This window comes from Strix uralensis, chromosome 5 (genome assembly GCF_047716275.1).
Source record: "Strix uralensis isolate ZFMK-TIS-50842 chromosome 5, bStrUra1, whole genome shotgun sequence".
Taxonomy (NCBI): domain Eukaryota; kingdom Metazoa; phylum Chordata; class Aves; order Strigiformes; family Strigidae; genus Strix; species Strix uralensis.
The window spans coordinates 65,585,969-65,608,593 of NC_133976.1; the positions used below are offsets into that span (position 1 = coordinate 65,585,969).

At 42.6% G+C, this 22,625-nt stretch overlaps 1 protein-coding gene across 3 annotated transcripts in view; it reads right to left on the minus strand.

Moving 5' to 3' along the window:
* Positions 1 to 22,625, minus strand: part of ST8SIA1 (ST8 alpha-N-acetyl-neuraminide alpha-2,8-sialyltransferase 1) — a 146,865-nt gene that overhangs the window by 56,375 nt on the left and 67,865 nt on the right. For 2 of the 3 annotated variants that reach the window (XR_012629282.1, XM_074871401.1), the window contains exons 3-4: positions 17,269 to 17,378; positions 10,925 to 11,017 (exon numbers count right to left, since the gene is read on the minus strand). Coding sequence is in view for 2 of the 3 variants with exons in the window: in XM_074871401.1 (XP_074727502.1) it covers positions 10,925 to 11,017; positions 17,269 to 17,378 (203 nt within the window). In the remaining variant the exon portion in view is untranslated. The remainder of the gene's footprint in view (positions 1 to 10,924; positions 11,018 to 17,268; positions 17,379 to 22,625) is intronic. The other variant, XM_074871402.1, reaches the window with a different exon arrangement.

Genomic DNA, 22,625 nt, shown 5'->3' on the forward strand with positions numbered 1-22,625 from the left:
AAAATAGATACTAACTAACCTGTCTTCCTCTTTGACACCTATGCTTAACCTAAAGCTTTTAGCCTGTGGCTAAACCCTTAAGGATAATCTGATGTCCTGTGACATCTCCTGAATTTGGAGCTCCTGAATTTGGAGGCTTTCTTTGAAGTTTATGGGTTCACATGGCTGCAGATGCTGCTAACAGTGAAAGTTGTTTTTTAGAGACAGGAACAAAAGAACAAGTGGGAATGTCACAATCTGACGGACTGCAGAGAAGTAGTAGTCTTCTGTGTTCTTATTATCTGCAATCTTTCAGATTGCAGGATGCCTTGTACCTTCATTAAAAAAAAAAAAAAAAGCTATATTTGCTTTCCAATCAATATCTGAAAAAATCCAAGAGATAGGATAGTATTAGAAAAATCTGTGTTCAAGCCAAATACTGCAAAGAAAGATTAGTTACCTAACATGGATTAGGCACTTAAAAATCTTTGTGGATGTTACCCTGAAAAAACTTGGGTCACTCATACAAGACACTAAATTGCTTGATCCAGCAAAACACGTGTAAATTATTCCACTGACTTTGAAGATACTACTTATATACCTAAATATGAGGTACTTGAGTATGCTATTGAACATACTGGCAGTAGAATTTAGAAGCTCTCATATCAAGTCCTACTGCAGACACATAAGGATGAAAAAAAATCACCTTAATTAAAAGCATTATTTGCTCAAGGACATATACTGCTTTCACATTTCACAAACCTAATAATAGAAAATCAGACAGCTGGTTGTCTTTCTGTTTGGTACTGCTGGCAGACTCTTCAATACAGTGGTCTTAAGAAGACACCAGGAGGTGGGGAAAAAAAAGGTAAAAAAATAAAAAACCTGAAAAGCAACAGTCTTCCTGCAATGGCTTGCAAAGAAAATGAAAATGTGTGAGGCAATGTGTTAATGAATATCAGCACATATGGGCAAGCACTGGTGATTTTGGTAAGACAAAGATTTGCAATTAAAATGCCATTCACAACAGAGATAACTATGATTATCACCAAAATCCCAGTTTAAGGTAGGAGTCATACAAATGCGCGTGTAAGAAAATGCATCTTATTCCTCTCCAATTCTACAATAAAAACACATTAGAATTGAAATTTGAGGACATTTCAGTCAGAAATCCAAACAGATTATTTTAATCCTGGTATCTTCTATCTCTGCTTTATGATAATTACTACTAAAACATTTATTTTTGTTTAACAGAAATCATCAAACTATGATTTTATGACATTTATAATTTCTCATTTCACTCCCTTATCAATTATCCCTTTAAATTACTGTAACATGGAGACTTTTACAGACGTTCTCTGGGAAGTTCTTCCTAATATCTAGCAACTGCTTTTGCTGATGAGGCATCATTCTCACCTCCACCATCTCAGCTAATGGTACCCCAGGAAGCTGCTACAGATCTCCCTGGGTTTTCCTGTGTTCTTTTCTCCTACCAGATTAAACAATTTTTCCTCTCAGTTCTCATTTACCTAACCCAAAATTTCAGCCCATTATTTCTCATCTCATCAAGAAGCAACTGACATTTCTCTTCAAAGCCACCAGTACATTTTGAGACACCTCTAGATCCAAGAGTCCTCTCCTTGGGGCTTAGGCTTCATAGATCTCTTTCTTCTTGCTCTTCACGGCATTTTGCAGTTGACAGTCCATGTTTGGGATTTGGGACTTTTTTGAACACAAGGTGCCAAAAACGAGTACAGTACCCCAGGTGAGGCCATAGTTGATCTTAAATATATCTGTTATTGCATTACACTTATTTAGATAACCCAACACAGCATTAGCAGTTATCTACATAGCAGGACATGACCAATTCATCCTCAGTCACTGACCTAACATCACATGCTTCTTTTCAGCAGAAATGCCACCTAGCCAATAACTCCCCCCAATTTTTCACATATTCCTCCCCACGTGGAGGACTCTACATTTGATCCTTCTGGATAGCATTCTGTTCAGTTCAAATTTTCTTTATACCTTTGAATTCTAACACTAATACTTGCAGTGCCATTTTAGTTGGTATGGGCTCTACATCTGTAGTGGGAAGACAGATGCTTTTCAGTGTGACTGATCTACTGCTATGATTTCAAAAGCTGACTTTAAAATTGGAGTTCTACATGTGGGGTTTAATTCAAATGAAATAAATTATTTGGGAATGTTTGAGTCAACTGCAAAAGATTGTTCTACATAAGTCTCCCTACATAGGTTAGGATTGCTACATCACTGAAAAGTATGACTTTGCAGCCAAACTCTGCAACTTTCAAAGGAAAAATCATCTAAATCTCCTCTGTAAAAAGCAGAGGAAAACACAAAATATATTAACATTTTTATAAGTATTCTATATATTTTCCTTACTTTAAAATAGATTATAATCCTGCCCACACTGGAAATTAAGGAGAAAGGGGGCAGATAACAGAGTAAAAGCCATTGATTTGAACGGGGTCAAAGCATGGCTATAGTAGAATCACAGAATCATAGAATCATTCAGGTTGGAAAAGACCCTTGGGATCATCAAGTCCAACCATCAGCCCTACTCTACAAAGTTCTCCCCTACACTGTATACCCCAACATCTCATCTAAACGACCCTTAAACGCATCCAGGGATGGTCACTCCACCACTTCCCTGGGCAGCCTATTCCACTGTCTGACCACTCTTTCTGTGAAATTTTTTTTCCTAATGTCCAGTCTAAACCTCCCCTGTTGCAGTTTAAAGCCGTTCCCCCTTGTTCTGTCACTAATCACCTGTGAGAAGAGACCAGCACCAACCTCTCTACAATGTCCTTTCAGGTAGCTGTAGAGAGTGATGAGGTCTCCCCTCAGCCTTCTCTTCCTCAAACTGAACAGTCCCAGCTCCCTCAATCTCTCCTCATAGGATTTGTTCTCCAGGCCCTTCACCAGCTTCGTTGCCCTCCTCTGCACTCGCTCCAGCACCTCGATATCCCTCTCGTATTGAGGTGCCCCAAACTGGACACAATACTCCAGGTGTGGCCTCACCAGTGCAGACTACAGGGGGACTATCACCTCCCTACTTCTGCTGGTCACACGATTTCTAATACAAGCCAGGATGCCGTTGGCCTTCTTGGCCACCTGGGCACACTGCCGGCTCATGTTCAGCTGCTTGTCAATTAGAACCCCCAGATCCTTCTCTTCCAGACAGCTCTCCAGCCACACCTCCCCAAGCCTGTAGCCATGCATGGGGTTGTTGTGGCCCAAGTGCAGGACCTGGCACTTGGCCTTGTTAGAGCTCATCCTGTTAACGTTGACCCACTGATCCAACCTATTCAAGTCCCTCTGTAGTGCCTCCCTATCTTCACGCAGATCGACACTCCCACTCAACTTGGTGTCATCTGCGAATTTACTGGTGATACACTCTATGTCCTTATCAAGATCATCAATAAAGATGTTGAACAGAAATTAGTCCCAACACTGAGCCCCGAGGAACACCACTTGTGACCGGCCGCCAGCTGGATTTAGCTCCATTGACCACCACTCTCTGGGACCATCCATCCAGACAGTGCTTGACCCAGCAGACCGTTCGCTCATCCAGGCCATGGGCAGCCAGTTTTTCTATGAGAATCCTATGGGGAACTGTATCGAATGCTTTTCGAAAATCCAGGTGGATAATATTGACAGCTTTTCCCTCGTCCAATAGTCAGGTCATCTTGTCATAGAAGGAGATCAGGTTTGTCAGGCAGGACATAAACCCATGCTGACTAGGCCTGATCCCCTGGTTGTCCATTATATGACTTTTAATGGGACTCGAGATGACCTGCTCCATGACCTTCCCTGGCACCAAGGTCAGACTGACAGGTCTATAGTTTCCTGGATCCTCCTTTCTGCCTTTCTTGTAGATGGGTGTCACATTTGCCACCCTCCAGTCCAATGGGACCTCCCCAGTTAGCCATGATTTCAGGTAAATCATGGAAAGTGGCTTGGCAAGCACATCTGCCAACTCTTTCAGCACCCTTGAGCGTAACTCATCCAGTCCCACAGACTTGTGTGCATCCAAGTGGTGTAGCAGGTCTCTGACATCTGGTCTTCAACTGTGCTGACCTCATTCTGCTTCCCCTCCCCATCTCCCATCTCATGAGGCTGGGTGTCCAGGGAACAACCAGGTCCACTGCTAAAGTCTGAGGCAAAGTAGGCGTTGAGCACCTCAGCCTTTTCCTCATCCTTAGTTACCATGTTTCCCTCTGCATCCAATAAAGGAGGGAGATTTTCCCTAATCCTCCTTTTGCTGTTAACGAATTTATAGAAACATTTTTTATTATCCTTAACAGCTGTAGCCAAGTTGAGCTCTAGCTGCGCTTTGGCTCTCCTAATGCTCTCCCTGCATAACTTCACTACATCTTTATAATCTTCATGAGAGACCTGCCCCCTCTTCCAAAGGCAATAGATTCTCCTTTTGTTCTTGAGATCCAGCCAAAGGTCCCTGTTTAGCCAGGCCGGTCTCCTTCCCCGTTTGCTTATTTTTCGGCACACGGGAACAGCCTGCTCCTGTGCCTTTAAGACTTCGTTCTTGAAGTATGTCCAGCCTCCCTGGACTCCCATATCCTTCAAGGCAGCCTCCCAAGGGATTTTGTTGAGCAGCCTTTTGAACAGGTCAAAGTTAGCCCTCCAAAAGTCTAAGGTGGCAGTTTTACTAACCCCTCTCTTTGTTTCTCCAAGGATTGAAAACTCAATCATCTCATGAATCAAACTGTCTTAATCACAACATGGCTTTGTTACAACTCCACATACTTCTGTTCACCAGTTAATAAATCACAAAAGCCAATCAGAAATTCTGGATTTTTTTTTTCCTGGCTCTGCCTTGGGTGTGGTGGTAACACTGACAAGTCCTCTCCATCATCTCACTTTCACTTCCTTTTCTGTTCAAATGAGGACAAAAATAGGTGTTCCTTGCAGAGAAGCTAAGGCTTTAGTTGTTAATAAATTTAAAGCTTTTAAAGGAACTTTGCATTAGAGGAGATAAAAGACTGATAACCAACAAATGGGGTTTCAAGCAACCTCCACATACAGAGGGTTTATTATAATCTTGCCTCTAAAGAAGTGCTTCCCAGAAATTTTATCTTCTTGCTGTTGGCATAGATGTTCACAGACTCTTGCAGAAGAACATAAAAGGGCAGTTTTGCAACGTGAATGAAAACAATGATTCTTATCACATTGGAGTACTTCTCATTGAAATAATCTGAGATATATTCAGATACCAGGAATGAAAGAGGAACCTCTTAAATATTTAAAATCTGGTGATTAAATGACTTTACAAGGAAAATTCTCATCACCTGACTCCTAAAGGAAGGACAAGATGAGCAAGAGGGATTTTCCTTCTATTTTATGGGTGGGGTTTTTTTCTTTCTTTTTCTGATCTTTTGCAATTACCAAATTAAAATGTAACTATCTAGGAACAGAATACATACTTCTTACATGGAGACACAGTCAAAAGGAATTCTCATGTACCATTTTCATAAGTGTCAGCAACAGACTTAATATTGTAAATTTGCTTAATCAAAGATGAAGGAGGCTTTTATCAAATTAAATAATTGCCTTAGATCCATCTTTTTATTCTTAACAGCTTAAGTCAATTGGATTCAAAGATGTCTTCAAGACTGCATCCAGGAAAGATTATTAGTTAGCTCTAAGGTGCAGGGAGAACTGGAAAGCAAATGTAATCCCACTCAAATTTTGTGGGAACCTAATAACAGAGATATTTAACTGACGTTTCAAAGCTCAAAGGCAGAATCATTGCATTTGTTAGCCTTTAGTCTCATCCCTTCATCTTGCTTTAGTGCAGAAAACTGGATGCAGCAAAACCTTGTCAAACATCGCAGAGATCAAAAAAGTAAATGAATTTACTGAAAAAAAAAAAAAATTGTTCACATTCAGTGATAGAAGTTCATACTGAGCTGCAGTGTAATGGCTGATCCTAAATCTGGTTATCCAAGTTTCAGCCAGACTGTTTCCACTGACAATGTTACACAAATGTTGAGAGGCTTCACTATAAAGACTTAAACAAAAATAACCACATTTCAAAGAATGAAGATTGATACCACCTCAACTAACCCTTCACTTACTTCTGTGCTCAAAACAACAAGGTATGCTCCAGTAGAAACGCTGTAGTAGCAGGAACATGGATCACCCACACCCTCACCCTGTTGCTGACAGCACAGATATTTCACAGAAGTTTTCATGATGAATCTAATTACAGTAACCTCCAAAGCCCTAAACACACACAGGAATAACTGGGTCCTCATCCAAGTGGATTTGTGTGTTGAAGGGAGAAGATATCAAACAGGGGCAGCAGAGATCTGCCTCAGAGTCCTGCCTCAGAGCCCAGCCCTGCGGCCTCTGTGTGCATATAGCTCCAGCTCTCAGGGACCTGTGTGGCACCGAAGCAGCTGCATAGGAGAGACAGAGGTGGGGAAGGGCACCTTAGTTCTTTCCCGCAGCAGAAGGGCTCTCCTCTCCCGCTATACCAGTGGCATCGCTCCAAGCTCCACTCCTGCCATGGACTGATGTGCTTTCCAGCATGGAGGGCACAGGTGGTGGAAGAGTCCGAGCTCTCCCTTCAGAGGCAAGAAAGAGGCAGGGAGGGTTTTCTCCATGGAAAGGAGCCAATCTAATTACTCATCATACAGTGCGGGTTTTGAGGGCAGCGACCCCGAATCCCCCTTTGCTCCTCAAGCTGAGAGCAGCAGCAGCAGTCACCCCTGGAGCAGTGGCATGGCTGCCTGCTCTCCCCCATGTGCAACACGTCTTCCTTCCTGCACCATCTGTGCTGGGAAAATACAGCACCCTGAAATGAGAAGGGGGAAAAGCTTCACACAATTCAACCGATTATCAGATTACGTCTCAAAGACGGCATTGGGAGATGTGTGCCACGTACACCTTGGGAGCTTCTGCTGGTTATGCCGATGCTGAATTATGGCGAATAAAGAATGCTACCACAGTCATCATGCCATTTTCTAACGACATTATTTCTACACAGGTCAGAAACACTCACACAGCTTGTGGATAAGATACTCACTGATAAATATCAGTTGATCTGAAACTTACTGAATGCTGCAAAACCATCTATTTGGACAATTATATCCACATTAATGATAATGTATGTGTGCATGGGTTAGAGTAAGCAGACATGGCAACTAGAAAGGAAGACTGATGCAAACGGCATTTATCTGCAGATTTAATTAAAAGTTTAGACAAAAGGTAAGAGTATTATTATATGACATTTGCAAGAGTTGTTGAAGATGGTAAGAAATTACTAGAATTTGCTTCTTTTAAACAGCAGAGACAGTGACTTCAGAAACACATAATATCCACATCCCAAATAGTAACTCTTTGCATTTCTTAGTCAAAAATCTTATGCCATTGGTCAAAAATCATCACTAGCTATTTAAGTATTTTTATGATGTGCAATCCACTGACTAGTCCCTCTCCTGTAGGAGACAGGACAAGCGTTCTGTAGACAAGCATTCAGAATAAAGAAACAATCACTGTAAATGACATAACCTTGTTGATTTTTCCCAGAGTCTAAGAATGGCTGTAGGCACATCACAGGTCTCGCTACTGTACTGCCTCTTTCCTGGCAGGGACTTATAGCAGCTACTCATGGAAAGAAAATAAAAACCAGAACAAATACAGGATACTCTCCCTACAAAGTGGTTCCCTACAGATAAGGCCAAGTTGACTAGGGTGGTAGGGGAATGAACTGGAAACATCAGACACCAACCTTTTTGCAGTCCCTCAACAGTATTGGGGGGTAGAAGGTGGGAGAGGTCACAGTGGCCCCAGGAGTAGCTTTATGCAACATTTCAATCCCAACTGCAACCCCAAACCAGGTTTTGACAGAGAAGTAAGTTTTGAATACAAAGCGGAAAAAGAAGTTTACACAGTCTCGAAGGACTGTGAGTTCCAATATTAATTGAAGGAAGGTGCCTATGAAATATTTTAGACAAAAAAAAGAAACTCGGGCAGTCATCATGAGCCCTCTTAGTCAGCTGGGGAAATTTCTATCATAATACATCTGTTGTTAGTACTTCTGTATTATATGAAGCAAAGTTAGGATAGGAAATTCCTCATCATTTTTCAATCCCAAATGAGAACTGAGCACAATATTTTACAAGCAAAAACTGCACTACCTGCACAGTCACATTTCCTGCTGAAAACAGAGTAGGAATTGTATCTCTTAAGTTTTTTAAAAGGCAGTGTTTAGAAGGTATCTCTAAAATCAACGTACTCCCAGATTAAAATCTTGACTCTCCCATCCTAAGGCTGTAAGTCTAGAGGGTAACAGTGGTAGCTCACGTATCACTTTGCAGTAATTACTGCCAACAATTTAGTTTTCTAAAGGCAATAATTCTGGTTTTAGAACAACACAGAAAATTGCCTCTACATCCCTGGTATGAAAACTTTGCCCTATCCAACATGCTTCATCATGAATTATCTGGTAAGGATAAATCTTCTAGAAGCCATGAATGGTGTTCAGGACTGATTCACTAAATCTGCCATAACACACTTGAGAGATAATTGAGATGTCAAGCCTCATCAATATCAATGTACTTAAAGTAAGGACAAGAGGAGGGGGGAAGAATGATAAATAATACCATTCTGTGAACCTAGTTAACTTATAGCTTAGAAACAGATATATATGTAAGTCACCAATCTGAACGTCCTTGAATTTCATGAAAGTCTGGACTTACAAGTAGCCTTAATTCCTTAAAAATCTTCTTTACATAGAAATTGATTATCGTTGACAGAGTAGTAGTCTTTTTTTCTATTTTAACTTCCACGATTTAAGCTTTTTCTTCCAACTGTAACTTAACACACAGGAGGTAAAATAATGAGTTTGGACAGGAAACATCAGTAAAATATTATTTAAAAAAAAAAAAAAAATCTCTTCCTGATCAGACAGAGGAAGCAAAGTGTCAGATCTCTCAAGAGCTCCAAGCCTCAGGGGAAGTTTCTGCCAATTTTCAGCACTATGAATTGGTTTTCTGTGTAATTCTCAGTTGCTGGGTGTATATCTCCTCCTAATCAATACACATGCATATACATCCCACATTACTTTCTTATCAAAGGTCTTGTACCACAGTTGTCATGCACTCACTTTGAAAACTGAGACTGAACACAATCCTGTTTCATGTTGCCTGTCTATTCCTTCCTCCCTTTCTCTCTTCCCATTTCCCTCCTCCTCCACTCCTCCTTGTGATATCCCCCTCTCACAAAGTAGCATCTCACTTTCTCCACCTGCTTCTTCAACCATCTGCTCACTCCTTCCCCTCCTTCTTGCTGGACAACTCCACAGTATCTGTAGTGTACTTCCATAGTCTCCCTGTAGCATCACCAAAACTCTTTTTCCTTTTCCTCTTCTGTTCAAAAATACTAAACACAGCAAGCTTTCCACTCTCGGCCTTGATGGAAAGGAGGGTGCAAAATAAATATCCATGAGTTTAATAATCCTCTGCCTTGAAAACTGTAAAATCCGTTGTAAGCTTCATGTTTCACACTGCTCCTCTTCATTTTATCCAAAATGCCATGGCCAAACTGATCTTCCTTCCTTGATGGGGTGTTCTGGCCATTTCATCCCACTTCTTAAATCAACTTCATTAGCCATCTATGTCCCACGGGATTTTCAGATTCCCCATCTTCAGGTCCAGTGCCTGAGCAGCTCCCTCTTCTTGCCTGGCACCTGGTGCTAACCTCTGCCACTTCTGCCTGGTTTGCTTTGATCTCATCCCATAAGCACTTCTGTGCCTTCTCCAATTCAGACACTCTTTGCCTGGAATCAGCTCTTGAAGCCAATTACTACTCCATTTCCCTCTTGCTCACCCTCTCTTTTCTACTCTGTCAAAGACTCTCATCTTTTCCACACACAAAACTCAAGAAGCCTTCAATTCCTGATAGAGAGGAAAAATACTACATTTAAATACCATCAAACATCTATTTCCAAGTCTGTGTTTTTCTTCTTTCTAAAGCACCTGGCTTTCTATTATTCATTTTATTTCCCTGCTTTCCTTCCTTTCACAATCCTTCACTTCCCAGTACCTGGCATTATACATTTCTTTATGCCTAATCATTTCCTGTTCATCCCCCTAGTTTTTGACTTTTCTCTGTGTTTTTCAGTGAACATGGCAGATTACTACCAGATCTTGTTCTGCCTGAGAACAGCCTACCTCATTCAGGCTGATAAATAACATAGCAATCAAAATTCAGGAAGGCAAAATCAGAGAGATGGTGTTGACTTTCCCCCCCCCCCCCTCCCTCTTCCCTTCTCTCATCAGCTACTGACATTTGGAATATTTCAACCAACCCTAATAAACAACAAAATTTTGTCCTAGTTTCCTAAGAAAGTGAGGCTTGTATGATCACAACCTGCCAATCAGTTCCATCCTAACCACTTTTGTACCCATAAGCCAATATCAAACAAATAATACAAAGACAGTAAGGACCCAGGGGTTATCAGTGGTGAAGCAAAGAGAAACCCAAACTAGCATCTTCGTTAATTGTGGGATGCAGCAGCCAGCTGGCCTGACCAGCAGAGTAGTTTGGGCCACCCATCAGCATGTGCCTGGCTTGGGAGCCAAAGCCCCTCTGGCACGTGCCCACTAATGGTAAAGGGAGGGAGCTGGAAGCACAGAGGGGAGTACGGTAGAAGAAATAACTCTGTAAAAGCCAGCTTCCCCCAGTTTCCCTGCTTACAGTGAAAGGATCAGGGGTTTAGTCTTGAATTATTTCAACTAACACCAAACTATTGCCTATTTCACTTTTTCCATATCCTTTTCCAGGATCAGAAGATCATTAAGAACATAACTCTGATGCACTAATATCTATAACATAGATGAAGCATTCTTCTTTTTGTTTCCCCCAACCAGAGAAGGAACAAGATGCTCTCTACCTTTTCTGAATTATACTGGGATTTGCAGTCACCAGCTGGGTTTTTGATCCAACATCCTTGCTGTATTCACTGGATAGAGGAGGAAGGTTGCACCTGTGCACAGAAAGTCAAGATTTTAAATGACATTCAGAATTGACAGGCTTCAAACTCAGTCTTTTTTAATCTGCAAGTTTGCAGGTGGTTTTCCTGTTTTTTAAAAAAAGCAAGCTGTCATAATATGTAAACATGCTGTATAAATACTAGACCAAGCTACAAATGTTCTGTACTGTACCACATCTATAAGCACAACAGGACTTTTTTGTACCAGAGTGTGGTGAAATGTAGAAATAAAGCCTTTTGCAGAAATGAACTTATGTAACTACTAAGCAAAACCAAAGACAGACTTGGCATTTCTGACAGGCTGAAAGGCTGTGGAAGAGGCCATTATTGTCTATAGCAAAGACTTTTTTTTCCATACTCTTTAAAGTTCTGCTTTTCACTCTGTTCTGTCTTGTTTACCAGTAGCAGGCTCCAGGCTGTTACCTCTCTGTAGCATTACAAGCATTACATGTCTGGCATTTTTAATATTGCACTGCAGGGCATCTTCAGCATACAATATTTACCAAAAAAACACAGAGAAAAATTTTAAGTGTCTATTTAAATATGTGCATCTCTGTTCTGCTCACAGTCTTTTTGCGGTGAGCAAGGTGATAACATAATAAAGAGAAAGTGACTAAGCAAGTTTACTTTGGAAAGCAGAGAGCTAAGACTCCAAAAGAACAGAAGTAGAGAGAAACTTCCAGACAATGAACAGTCCTAAGTGTTCCATAGTAAAGACCGAGAAGGAAGGTGCTGTAGATAAGATGAAAACACAAAGATGAAAATACAACAGTACCCAAGCCTATGCACTGCTCCAGAAATTAGAGTCAGGAAAAATCTACTTAATACATAGAAATTACACCAAAAATGGGTGACAAAACAGTATTTTTCATTTCAATTTGTCTTTTAAAATCAAAGATATGAAGAATATTTAGAATATTTAAAGGGCAAAAATGAAACCAAGATTCTCAGAGAAAAGTAGACTTTGGAATTTTTTCACAACAAGACTTTTAAGTTTTTGTGTTGTTTGGGTTCTGGGGGTTTGTTGGATTTTTTTAAAAAAGTTTTGGGCTCTACCATAGCCAAATTTGTCCTCCAACTTTTAACACATCCTCATTTGAATGTGCTGGTTTCATTGTGTTTCTGCAGCACGCTGAAAAAGAGCAGCACAGAGACAGAGTACATGATGTGGAAAGGCAAGAGTCATGCTCAGGAGCCAGGTCCTGCCTCTTCCTGCTCCCACGATGGCCTGCTCAGTAAACGCTAACCCTAAAGAGGAGCATCAAGCAGCTCCTCGTTGCTTTCAGCTCTGCAGACACGCACCCCCACAGAGGACGAGGCCCCAGCACTGGAAGAGGGAAGGCAGCAGCGCAGAGAGGAGTTGTTTCATAGTCGTGATTTCTCCTCCTGGTACCAGGGAGACACAGGTTCCTTTGCTACAAGCCTTACGCCTGTGAAGAGTTGCATCATTTTTCTCATAGTCTTCTCCATTAAACTCTCAGTAGCACTCCAATTCTGCATGCATCTTCCAGGCAGCCAGGGTCAGTCATGAAAGCCTTGAGTCCAACAACTAGTTGCTTATCCAATTTTTTTATCTTAATGATTCAGAGGCCCATTTCCTACACTAGTGAGAGGCAGGAGCTAGGGGAGTGAACTACAGTTCAGTTTTTACAGCAGTTTCCAGGGGCTACTGCAGAAACTGTTAGGCTGTTGCATTACAGGTTGCCATAAACTTCCACTGCGCTGGGAAAATCATAGAATGGTTTGGGTTGGAAGGGACCTTAAAGATCGTCTAGTTCCAACCCCCCTGCCATGGGCAGGGACACCTTCCACTAGACCAGTTTGCTCAAAGCCAACCTGGCCTTGAACACTTCCAGGGAGGGGGCATCCACAGCTTCTCCGGGCAACCTGTTCCAGTGTCTCACCACCCTCACAGCAAATAATTTCTTCCTTGTATCTAATCTAAATCTACCCTCTTTCAGTTTAAAACTGTTACCGCTTATCCTATCACTACACTCCCTGATCAGTCTTGTCACAAGGAAAGCCCTTGCCTCCACAGCAGCTGCTGCCTCTGTTAGCATTTTCGCTGACCTCTGCAGCGTTCGGAGGAGGGATCTAGGTGCTTGCGACAGCAGAGTGCAGCAAACCAGGCTGCACAAATTCCCGGCTGCACCTCCACATGTTACAGTTTTGTGCAATGTCAGTGCCCAGAAAGGGCACTAGTGTGCACAAGGTATATTCTCCGCAATTTTTGTTAATGCCAAACATCTCACATTCCCGAAGAAAAAAACACCGTAGTGCTATATCTGCACGTATTTGCATACAAATACCAGCTTTCAAAACCATATTTTTAAATTCAGATAATCAGGAAATGCCAAGGAGGACAGTAAAGTCCCACCTATATGGAACATAGGTGAATTCAGCCACGTTCACCAAGAAAAATAAAGTTTCTAGGAAGATTTTCTCCTTTTCATGACTACATTTGTTAAGATGTGCACAATGCATTGAGATCTCAGTTAGGAAACAGCTTCTAGTTTGGTCTACCACAATTTATGAGAAGCTAGAAAACTTAAAAAGAAGCCAGAAAAGAGGAATCAAAATAAGAGGTTTCAGAAAATGCAATCATTGAGAAGAAAAAAAAAAAAAGGACTAGAAGAATAAGGGAAGTTTAATTCCCAGACATAAAGAATGATAAAACCCCCACAATTTAGAAAGGTTTACATAAAATAAAATAAAATAAAATAAAATAAAATAAAATAAAATAAAATAAAATAAAATAAAATAGCAGCAATAGGTTGCTTGCTGCACCTGCACTGGGCAGGATACAAATTAATCAGATTAATACTATTTAGAAAGGTTGCAGAAACCCTCTCAGTAGCAGTTTTCAATGGCAGGCCAAACAAATATACCTGCCTCAGAGCAGAGAGATGGCATAAATGACCTCTGGCAGATTACAGTATAATGCTCTCTGATTCAAAGAAACACAAACTCATAGGACAAGCTTTTAAGAAGCCATTTTTGGTTGAAGTTTATTTAAAAGCACTATGAAGGACCAGGAAGTCTCCCTAGTTTTTATCATCTTAACATCTCAATAATGAAATTTTTCACAAGCCAGTCCCTGATGCATTATTTAAACACATCTAATTCCTCTCATCAGTAAGTCTCGTTCCCAGCTTCTTCTGCACGAAATATTAAGAAAAGGTCTGAGTATCCAAAGGAAACTCAGTGAGAAATCAGTTGGCTGACAGAAACTTCTTGGTCTTTCAGATTATTTTCTTGAACAGATCAGCAGAGTGCCAAGTACTGTGAAGGTGAGGAACATACCAAGAAACAAAAGATTCATCCTAAGACAGGCCTTTTTAATTATCTTACTCCTGGTACTGAGGAGTAAGTACATGAATGTGCAGGAAAGAAGAAGTACCAGGACAGTGTTTCAGGACAGCATTTTTGACATGAGCCTAACTCAAAGAGTGGAACATATCAGTCTCCTATATAGGTGACCAATACGACTTGGATCCAGCCTTTAGGTGGGGAAAAAAAAAAAAAATCATGGATAGGCACAGCAGTCCGTGTGTGCCTTTTTCACATCTGAGACCTTCCAATTCAACAGGTAGAAATAGCTGCAAGGGTAAAATGAGAGGGATCCTTCAACCCTCACCAGGCAGAAATGGCTATTCTGGCTTTGGCCCAGACAGAAGTCCATATTCTGCAGCTACAGAGAATCCAGGCAACTTGACTGATGCATGTGCATTTTATAGATACTATAGGACTATCTAGCTATTTTAGAATGTTAGATATGCACATACACTAAACACTGGGGACTAATATGAATTTAGTATGTAATCGCAACCATTCATTTTTATTCCTTTGTGGCATCTTGGCCAACATGAAGACAGTAATTGTGTAAGGCAGCTGAAAGCCATCTTTCTTTGGATTTGTCTACAAACCCCAAAGTGCCACCATATTTAACCTCCCCAGCTCCACCTGGGCTGGTACAGCTAGATGGCCTGGCAAAGTGTGATTAAAACGTAACAGCTTGGCCTCCCCAAACCCGGACAGATACTAGTCAACTTGAAATAGTGACAAATTGCTCCAGTTTTGAAATAAATTCACTAGCAAACAGCTTGGAGAAGTCCCCAAAATCCCCTGCTATTCTACAGAGAAATGTTCTCTCTGAGAGATGTACAAACCACTGCAGTGCCATGGAAAGTGGCTGGGGGAAAGGGAGAATTGCGAGATGTAGAAGTATTTCTTCAAAATCTAATGCCAAGAAAATGCGTCTCTTCTGTCAAAATATGGACAGAAATATTGCTTAGGTTTTAGTACCCAACACTTCTCTCTAAAAATAAGTGTTAACAGGAAGGGAGAGGGCAAATCAAATTTTTTTCTTAGAAATAAGGATTACAAATGTGAAAACCAGTTAGGTATCAGAAGAGCAGCCTATTATAACCACACTACCTAAACATGCAGACCATATGCCATGCACCTTTTTCATTGCAGATGCACTGTGCTTTGCCTCAGAGGCTGAAAACTGCTGCTCTTTTAATCTCTATGTGTTTGTAGAAAATGCTCAGCAATGAGATGAGTTTAAACTCATTAATTAACCTTAGTAATTACAATATATCCGAGAGGATGGCTGCAGTCATATGACAGAGCTTATGGAAACACACATACATGAAATCAAAAAACATGTGAATGGAACAAAACAAGGGCAAACCCTGGCATGACATTTCACACTGAGAAAACACTTTAAAGATTATTACACAAATTTATTTTTTAAAAAATGGAAGATGTTATGCAAGTCACTATTGTGCTCTTTCTCTCTCTCAGATTATAGAAATCAGATTTAGAAAAGATCAACTAAATCCTGTCTTTCACCTGCTATAAAAATATTTTCTCCCAGTGGTGTATTAGTTTCTAACCCAAAAGAACTGAAACACTTTCTATAAATACGACTGCACATCACTAATATAGTACAGCCTGCAGGCAGCTACTGGGATTTTTGCAGGATTCTCCCTATCACTTATTTCCAATTCAGAATAAATTCTGTACAGATATGGTTGCTTTACCCTCCCCGGAGAGAAAAGGATTTTTCTGATCAAGCTACAACTGCTGTTTTTTTAAAAAAGTTTCTATTGTTTTTGTAACTGATTGCTCCTGCAGCATTTCAATTCCCCATTGCATCTAGATAATATTACCATGGTATATACCCTGCAGTTTCTTATATTTAGTCTGTGGAACACCTAAGGAGTTTTTCAGTAATGGCAATCAGCACACTGCTTCTCTCCCCCTGTGCCTTACATCTTCTCTTCTGTGAATGCTCTAAGTACAGGTTTCCTTTTGCCTTTAGTTTGTTGTATTTCTTTGATTTAACATTGAAGGCATTTTTGTTCTTTTAGATGCAAACCAGAAATTACAGTAATGCTCTTTGGTTTGCAGCAAATTTGTATGGCTTTATAATAAGCCATCAGGATCCAATAAGGAGACTTGCTAAAGCAAGTGTTCATTTCTCATCTCTTTGGGAGCATTCCCCCAGTTTCTCCCCCACAATGTTGTTCTTGTTCATGTTTAACAGGAAGGAACTAATTTCTGTCTTTCTTCCTTAAAGAATGCAGACTTAGAAAGTGCCAAATTCAATCACGAAAGCAGTAGCTGGTTCAACATCCCTCCTGACAGGTTCTTGTAAGTTCAGGAAGGTTGGAGGGAAAGGAAAGGTGAGGAATCCCAAAAAACCTGCAACAAGGAAAGAGGTTTGGCCTTTCCCCAGTCAGTCAGAAATCAGTCTTGAGGGAAGAAAAACATAGGAACATTTTAGCTTGTTCCAACTTACTTCTTAAGCCTCACCCCATAAGTCAGTACCTACTCATCTTGAGTTCAATGGGTTGCATATGAGTTTAGAGTTGCAGAGGACAGAGCACATTGCAGGATGAGACCCTGCATAAGCTGCATCATTAAAGAGAAAAACAGCGCTTCCGTCCCTCTCTCTGACACTGCACAATCTGTCACAACCTTAACCCACCCATCTGCAGACTGCCCCCCTCACTACACAGCCATCTGCAGAAGACAGTCGAAACTCTCTTTTTTGCCTCTCCTCACACTTTTAGCCAAATCACTTCTGTAAAGCAATCTGCAAAGGACGGGGGCGGGGGGGGGGCTGCGGGAAACAAGGCAAATTATAATTGATTAATCGCAACTGAATAGCTTTGAAATTCCAAGACTTAGCAGGGGGAAGGGGAGACAATGTGTCATTGAGGTTTCTGTCTTACCGCATGACAAAATCTGCTTGATCTATTTGTTTGCCGCAGCCGCTCTTTTTCAGGATCCCACCGTTTCCCACCACAGAGCATTTCTTCAGTGGCAGCTGGAAGGGAGTAGCCTAGCAACACAAAACAAGGACCGGTTTTACAGAGGAGAACACACACATCTTTGTAGCAGCCACTCCTGGAGAACCCAGGGAGCTGGCAGAACTCAAAGTGACAAAAGAATTAGGAGCTGGGGGGGGGTGGGGCGCAGTACAGAAATTAGCTGGTAAGTAGATATAGGACAGGTCTTATCCCCACTTGTCAAACCAGGACACAACAAACATGATACAGAAGATAACATCTCTGAAAAATGAAAACTGCCTAAAGTCCTGATGCAGATACTGACCAAGTCAGGTGGTCAGTTCAGAACGAGCCTTCTAGCCAAGCTGCAAGGACACAGGGGAAATAAGACAACCAGGAAAAAAAGAAAAAACAAAATCCATGAAAGTGACCTTCCTGAGCTGATATACAATAGACAGCTCTGGGGAAGAAAGAAAGGAAGGAACAAGGAATGAGGTGATGACAGAAGGGCACTGGAAATCAGGAGTCACCCTGGCTCCCTCCACGGTTGTCCCTGGGACGAGTCACTCTGAAGCCTTAGGCAAAGATATTTAGAGCTTGACAGCAGCTCCTTACACACTCAGCTCCCCAAGCACAGCATAAATTACAATCAGAAAGGGACCATTTTAACTAAGGAGCTCTTGTAGCTGCTTAGCAGGGCATAAAAGTACAAGGTCAAATTGTCATGCTATCCTATGCATCAAACACAGTAATAAATTAGATCCATACAGTCTTCTTCATTCCAGAGGATCTCAAAACTATGAGTGGGACATCTTCCTGTCAGCCCCAAGTTAGAATCACAGAATCAACTAGGTTGGAAAGGACCTTGAAGATCATCTAGTTCAACCATTAACCTAACACTGACAGTTCCCATCTACACCATATCCCTCAGCGCTATGTCAACCCGCCGCTTGAACACCTCCAGGGATGGGGACTCCACCACCTCCCTGGGGAGCCCATTCCAATGCCTAACAACCCGTTCTGTAAAGAAATGCTTCCTAATATCCAGTCTAAACCTTCCCTGGCACAACTTGAGGCCATTACCTCTTGTTCTATCACTTATTACTTGGTTAAAGAGACTCATCCCCAGCTCTCTGCAACCTCCTTGCAGGTAGTTGTAGAGGGCGATGAGGTCTCCCCTCAGCCTCCTCTTCTCCAGACTAAACACCCCCAGTTCCCTCAGCCGCTCCTCGTACGACATGTGCTCCAGACCCTTCACCAGCTTCGCTGCCCTTCTCTGGACACGCTCGAGTCATTCAATGTCCTTTTTGTAGTGAGGGGCCCAAAACTGAACACAGGAATCGAGGTGCGGCCTCACCAGTGCCAAGTACAGGGGTAAGATCCCTTCCCTGTCCCTGCTGGCCACGCTATTTCTGATACAGGCCAGGATGCCATTGGCCTTCTTGGCCACCTGGGCACACTGCTGGCTCATGTTCAGCCGGCTGTCAATCAACACCCCCAGGTCCCTCTCTGACTGGCAGCTCTCCAGCCACTCCTCCCCAAGCCTGTAGCACTGCTGGGGGTTGTTGTGGCCCAAGTGCAGCACCCGGCATTTGGCCTTATTGAAACTCCTACAGTTGGCCTTAGCCCATCGCTCCAGCCTGTCCAGATCTCTCTGCAGAGCCTCCCTTCCCTCGAGCAGATCAACACTCCCACCCAGCTTGGTGTCGTCTGCAAACTTACTGAGGGTGCACTCGATCCCCTCGTCGAGATCATCAATAAAGATGTGAAACAGGAGTGGCCCCAAAACCGAGCCCTGGGGGACACCACTCATGACCGGCCACCAACTGGATTTAACTCCGTTCACCACAGGTCTTTGGGCCCGGCCATCCAGCCAGTTTTTTACCCAGCAAAGCGTGCAATCATCCAAGCCTCGAGCAGCCAGTTTTGCCAGGAGAATGCTGTGGGAAACGGGGTCAAAGGCCTTACTGAAGTCAAGGTAAACAACATCCACAGCCTTTCCCTCATCCAATAAGCAGATCACCCTGTCGTAGAAGGAGATCAGGTTTGTCAAGCAGGACCTGCCTTTCATAAACCCATGCTGACTGGGCCTGATCATCTGGTTGTCCCACATGTGTTGTATGATGGTACTCTGGATGAGCTGCTCCATCAGCTTCCCGGGTACCGACGTCAAGCTGACAGGCCTGTAATTTCCTGGATCATCCTTCTGACCCTTCTTATAGATGGGTGTCACATTGGCAAATTTCCAATCTGTCAGGACCTCCCCGGTCAGCCAGGACTGCTGGTAAATGATGGAAAGCGGCTTGGCGAGCACCCCAGCCAGCTCCTTCAGCACCCTCGGGTGTATCCCGTCCGGTCCCATAGACTTGTGTGTGTCTATGTGATGCAGTAGGTCACTGACTGTCTCCTGGATTGCGGGGGGGTCGTTCTCCCAGTCTCTATCATCTGGCTGAGGGGGCTGGATTCCCTCAATACAACTAGTCTTGTTATTAAAGACTGAGGCAAAGAAGGCATTAAGTACCTCAGCCTTCCCCTCATCACTTGCTACCAAGTTTCCTTCAGCATCTAGCAGGGGATGGAGGCTCTCCCTGGTCTTTCTTTTGCTATTGACATACTTATAGAAACATTTCTTGTTATCTTTGATTGCTGAAGCCAGATTAATTTCTAGCTGGGCTTTAGACCTCCTGATTTCTGCCCTGCATAGCCTCACAGCCTCTTTGTAATCACTGTGAGTGGCTAGCCCCTTCCTCCAAAGGCTGTAAACTCTCCTTTTCTCCTTGAGTTGCAGCCAAAGCTCCCTGTTCAGCCAGGGTGGTCTTCTGTGCCGCCTGCTCCTCTTAGAGCACCTGGGGACTGCCTGCTCCTGAGCCATTAACACTTCCTTTTTAAAGAGCGCCCAGCCTTCTTGGACCCCTATACCCTTCAGGACCATCTCCCAAGGGATCCTGTCAAGCTGGTGCCTAAACAAGACAAAGTCAGCCCTTTGGAAGTCCAGGATGTCAGTCCTGCTTAGCCCTTTCCTGGCCTCTCTAAGAATAGAGAACTCTATTATTTCATGATTGCTGTGCCCTAGTTATTCACCTTTAGTGAGGTCAGGACAGTCATTTAAACAGTACACAGTGCATCAGCACAGCCCAGCATATAAAAAAACAAAGGATGGTGAAAAGACATGTGAATTTAAAGCAGTGTGATTTAGTTACAGAATGGAATTTGTCTACAATACAAGAGTTAATATTCTCCTCATGCAAAAAAATCGTGCAGGGATTTTTTATTTATCAAACCTGTCAAAACCTGACTTTGCAGTAGAGACAGAATTTATTGCACCAGGCCTCTGAGAATGCAGATGCCACAGCAACAGGATGCAGAATCACAAAACAATTCTCCTCTCCAGGAGGACAAGGTAGAACAGCAGCAGCACTTGTCCTCACTTACATGTACAGAGCAACATCTAACACTGCATCATTTATTCACCAGGCACTGGAACAATGTACATGGTCCAGAAAACAGACACAGCATTATAGCACAAAGTCTGTATTTGACAGAACTTATTTCTACTGTCTTATTTCTTTTCTTAGATTTGCTTTATCTTCTTTTCTCAGAAAACTAGATTTCATTCAGCTAGTATAAAGCCACAACCTGCTTTCTAATGGAAAACATTAAAGCATTTCGTTTATCCTAACTCTGGATTAAGATATGCTAAAGCAGAAAAATAAATTTTAGTTTCCTGAGGCCCAGCCACTGGTAGGAACCCAGTGACAGCACGGCAGAGCAATACTAAGTACGCAGCTGCATTCTTGTACTGCATTTGCTTTCTCAAGAATATATTTTAATTTACACAGTTATTAAATAAGGAGCATATCTTGAAATTCAAAGGACATCTCATCTCTGAGGTGATCCTGACCAAACAAGAGCTCACATACACAGTACATGGGGGATGGAGGGGATGGGAATCAGAGGAAATGTAGAGGAGTATGTTTTATAAATAACGCGTCCCCCAGGGCTCGGTTTTGAGGCCACTCTTGTTTAACATCTTTACTGATGATCTAGACGAGGGGATCGAGTGCACCCTCAGTAAGTTTGCAGACGACACCAAGCTGGGTAGGAGTGTTGATCTGCTCGAGGGTAGGGAGGCTCTGCAGAGAGATCTGGACAGGCTGGAGCGATGGGCTAAGGCCAACTGTATGAAGTTCAATAAGGCCAAATGCCGGGTGCTGCACTTGGGTCACAACAACCCCCAGCAGTGCTACAGGCTTGGGGAGGAGTGGCTGGAGAGCTGCCAGTCAGAGAGGGACCTGGAGGTGTTGATTGACAGCCGGCTGAACATGAGCCAGCAGTGTGCCCAGGTGGCCAAGAAGGCCAATGGCATCCTGGCCTGTATCAGAAATAACATGGCCAGCAGGGACAGGGAAGGGATCTTACCCCTGTACTCGGCACTGGTGAGGCCGCACCTCGATTACTGTGTTCAGTTTTGGGCCCCTCGCTACAAAAAGGACATTGAATTACTCGAGCGTGTCCAGAGAAGGGCAACGAAGCTGGTGCAGGGTCTGGAGCACAGGTCATACGAGGAGCGGCTGAGGGAACTGGGGGTGTTTAGTCTGGAGAAGAGGAGGCTGAGGGGAGACCTCATCGCCCTCTACAACTACCTGCAAGGAGGTTGCAGAGAGCTGGGGATGAGTCTCTTTAACCAAGTAACAAGCGATAGGACAAGAGGGAATGACCTCAAGTTGCACCAGGGAAGGTTTAGACTAGATGTCAGGAAGTATTTCTTTACAGAACGGGTTGTTAGGCATTGGAAGGGGCTGCCCAGGGAGGTGGTGGAGTCCCCATCCCTGGAGGTGTTTAAGAGTAGGGTTGACATAGCGCTGAGAGATATGGTGTAGATGGGAACTGTCAGTGTTAGGTTAATGGTTGAACTAGATGATCTTCAAGGTCCTTTCCAACCTAGTTGATTCTGTGATTCTGTGTACCTTTCTTATTCAAGGTATATCAAGGCTCCTTTGAAGACAGCTAGTTATACACAGGCAAGGCTGTGACAAATCACAGAGGCAGCAGCCATTAACTCTTGCTTTTAAGAGTTGTGGACACTGTCACATAAATTCTGTTGCTTTAGTACATGTTGAGTGGCTTATAGACCCCAAAAATAAACATTCAGGAGTTACTAAATGCTTCAAAATTCTGTGAGTTGCAAACAGCCTTTGATATTGCTTGAGATGATTTGCTGTCTTTCAAGGGAGGCTTATATTGTTATGCTCAGAGATGATAATTTTAGTTGTCATTTGCATACATACTTTTGTTTCCAA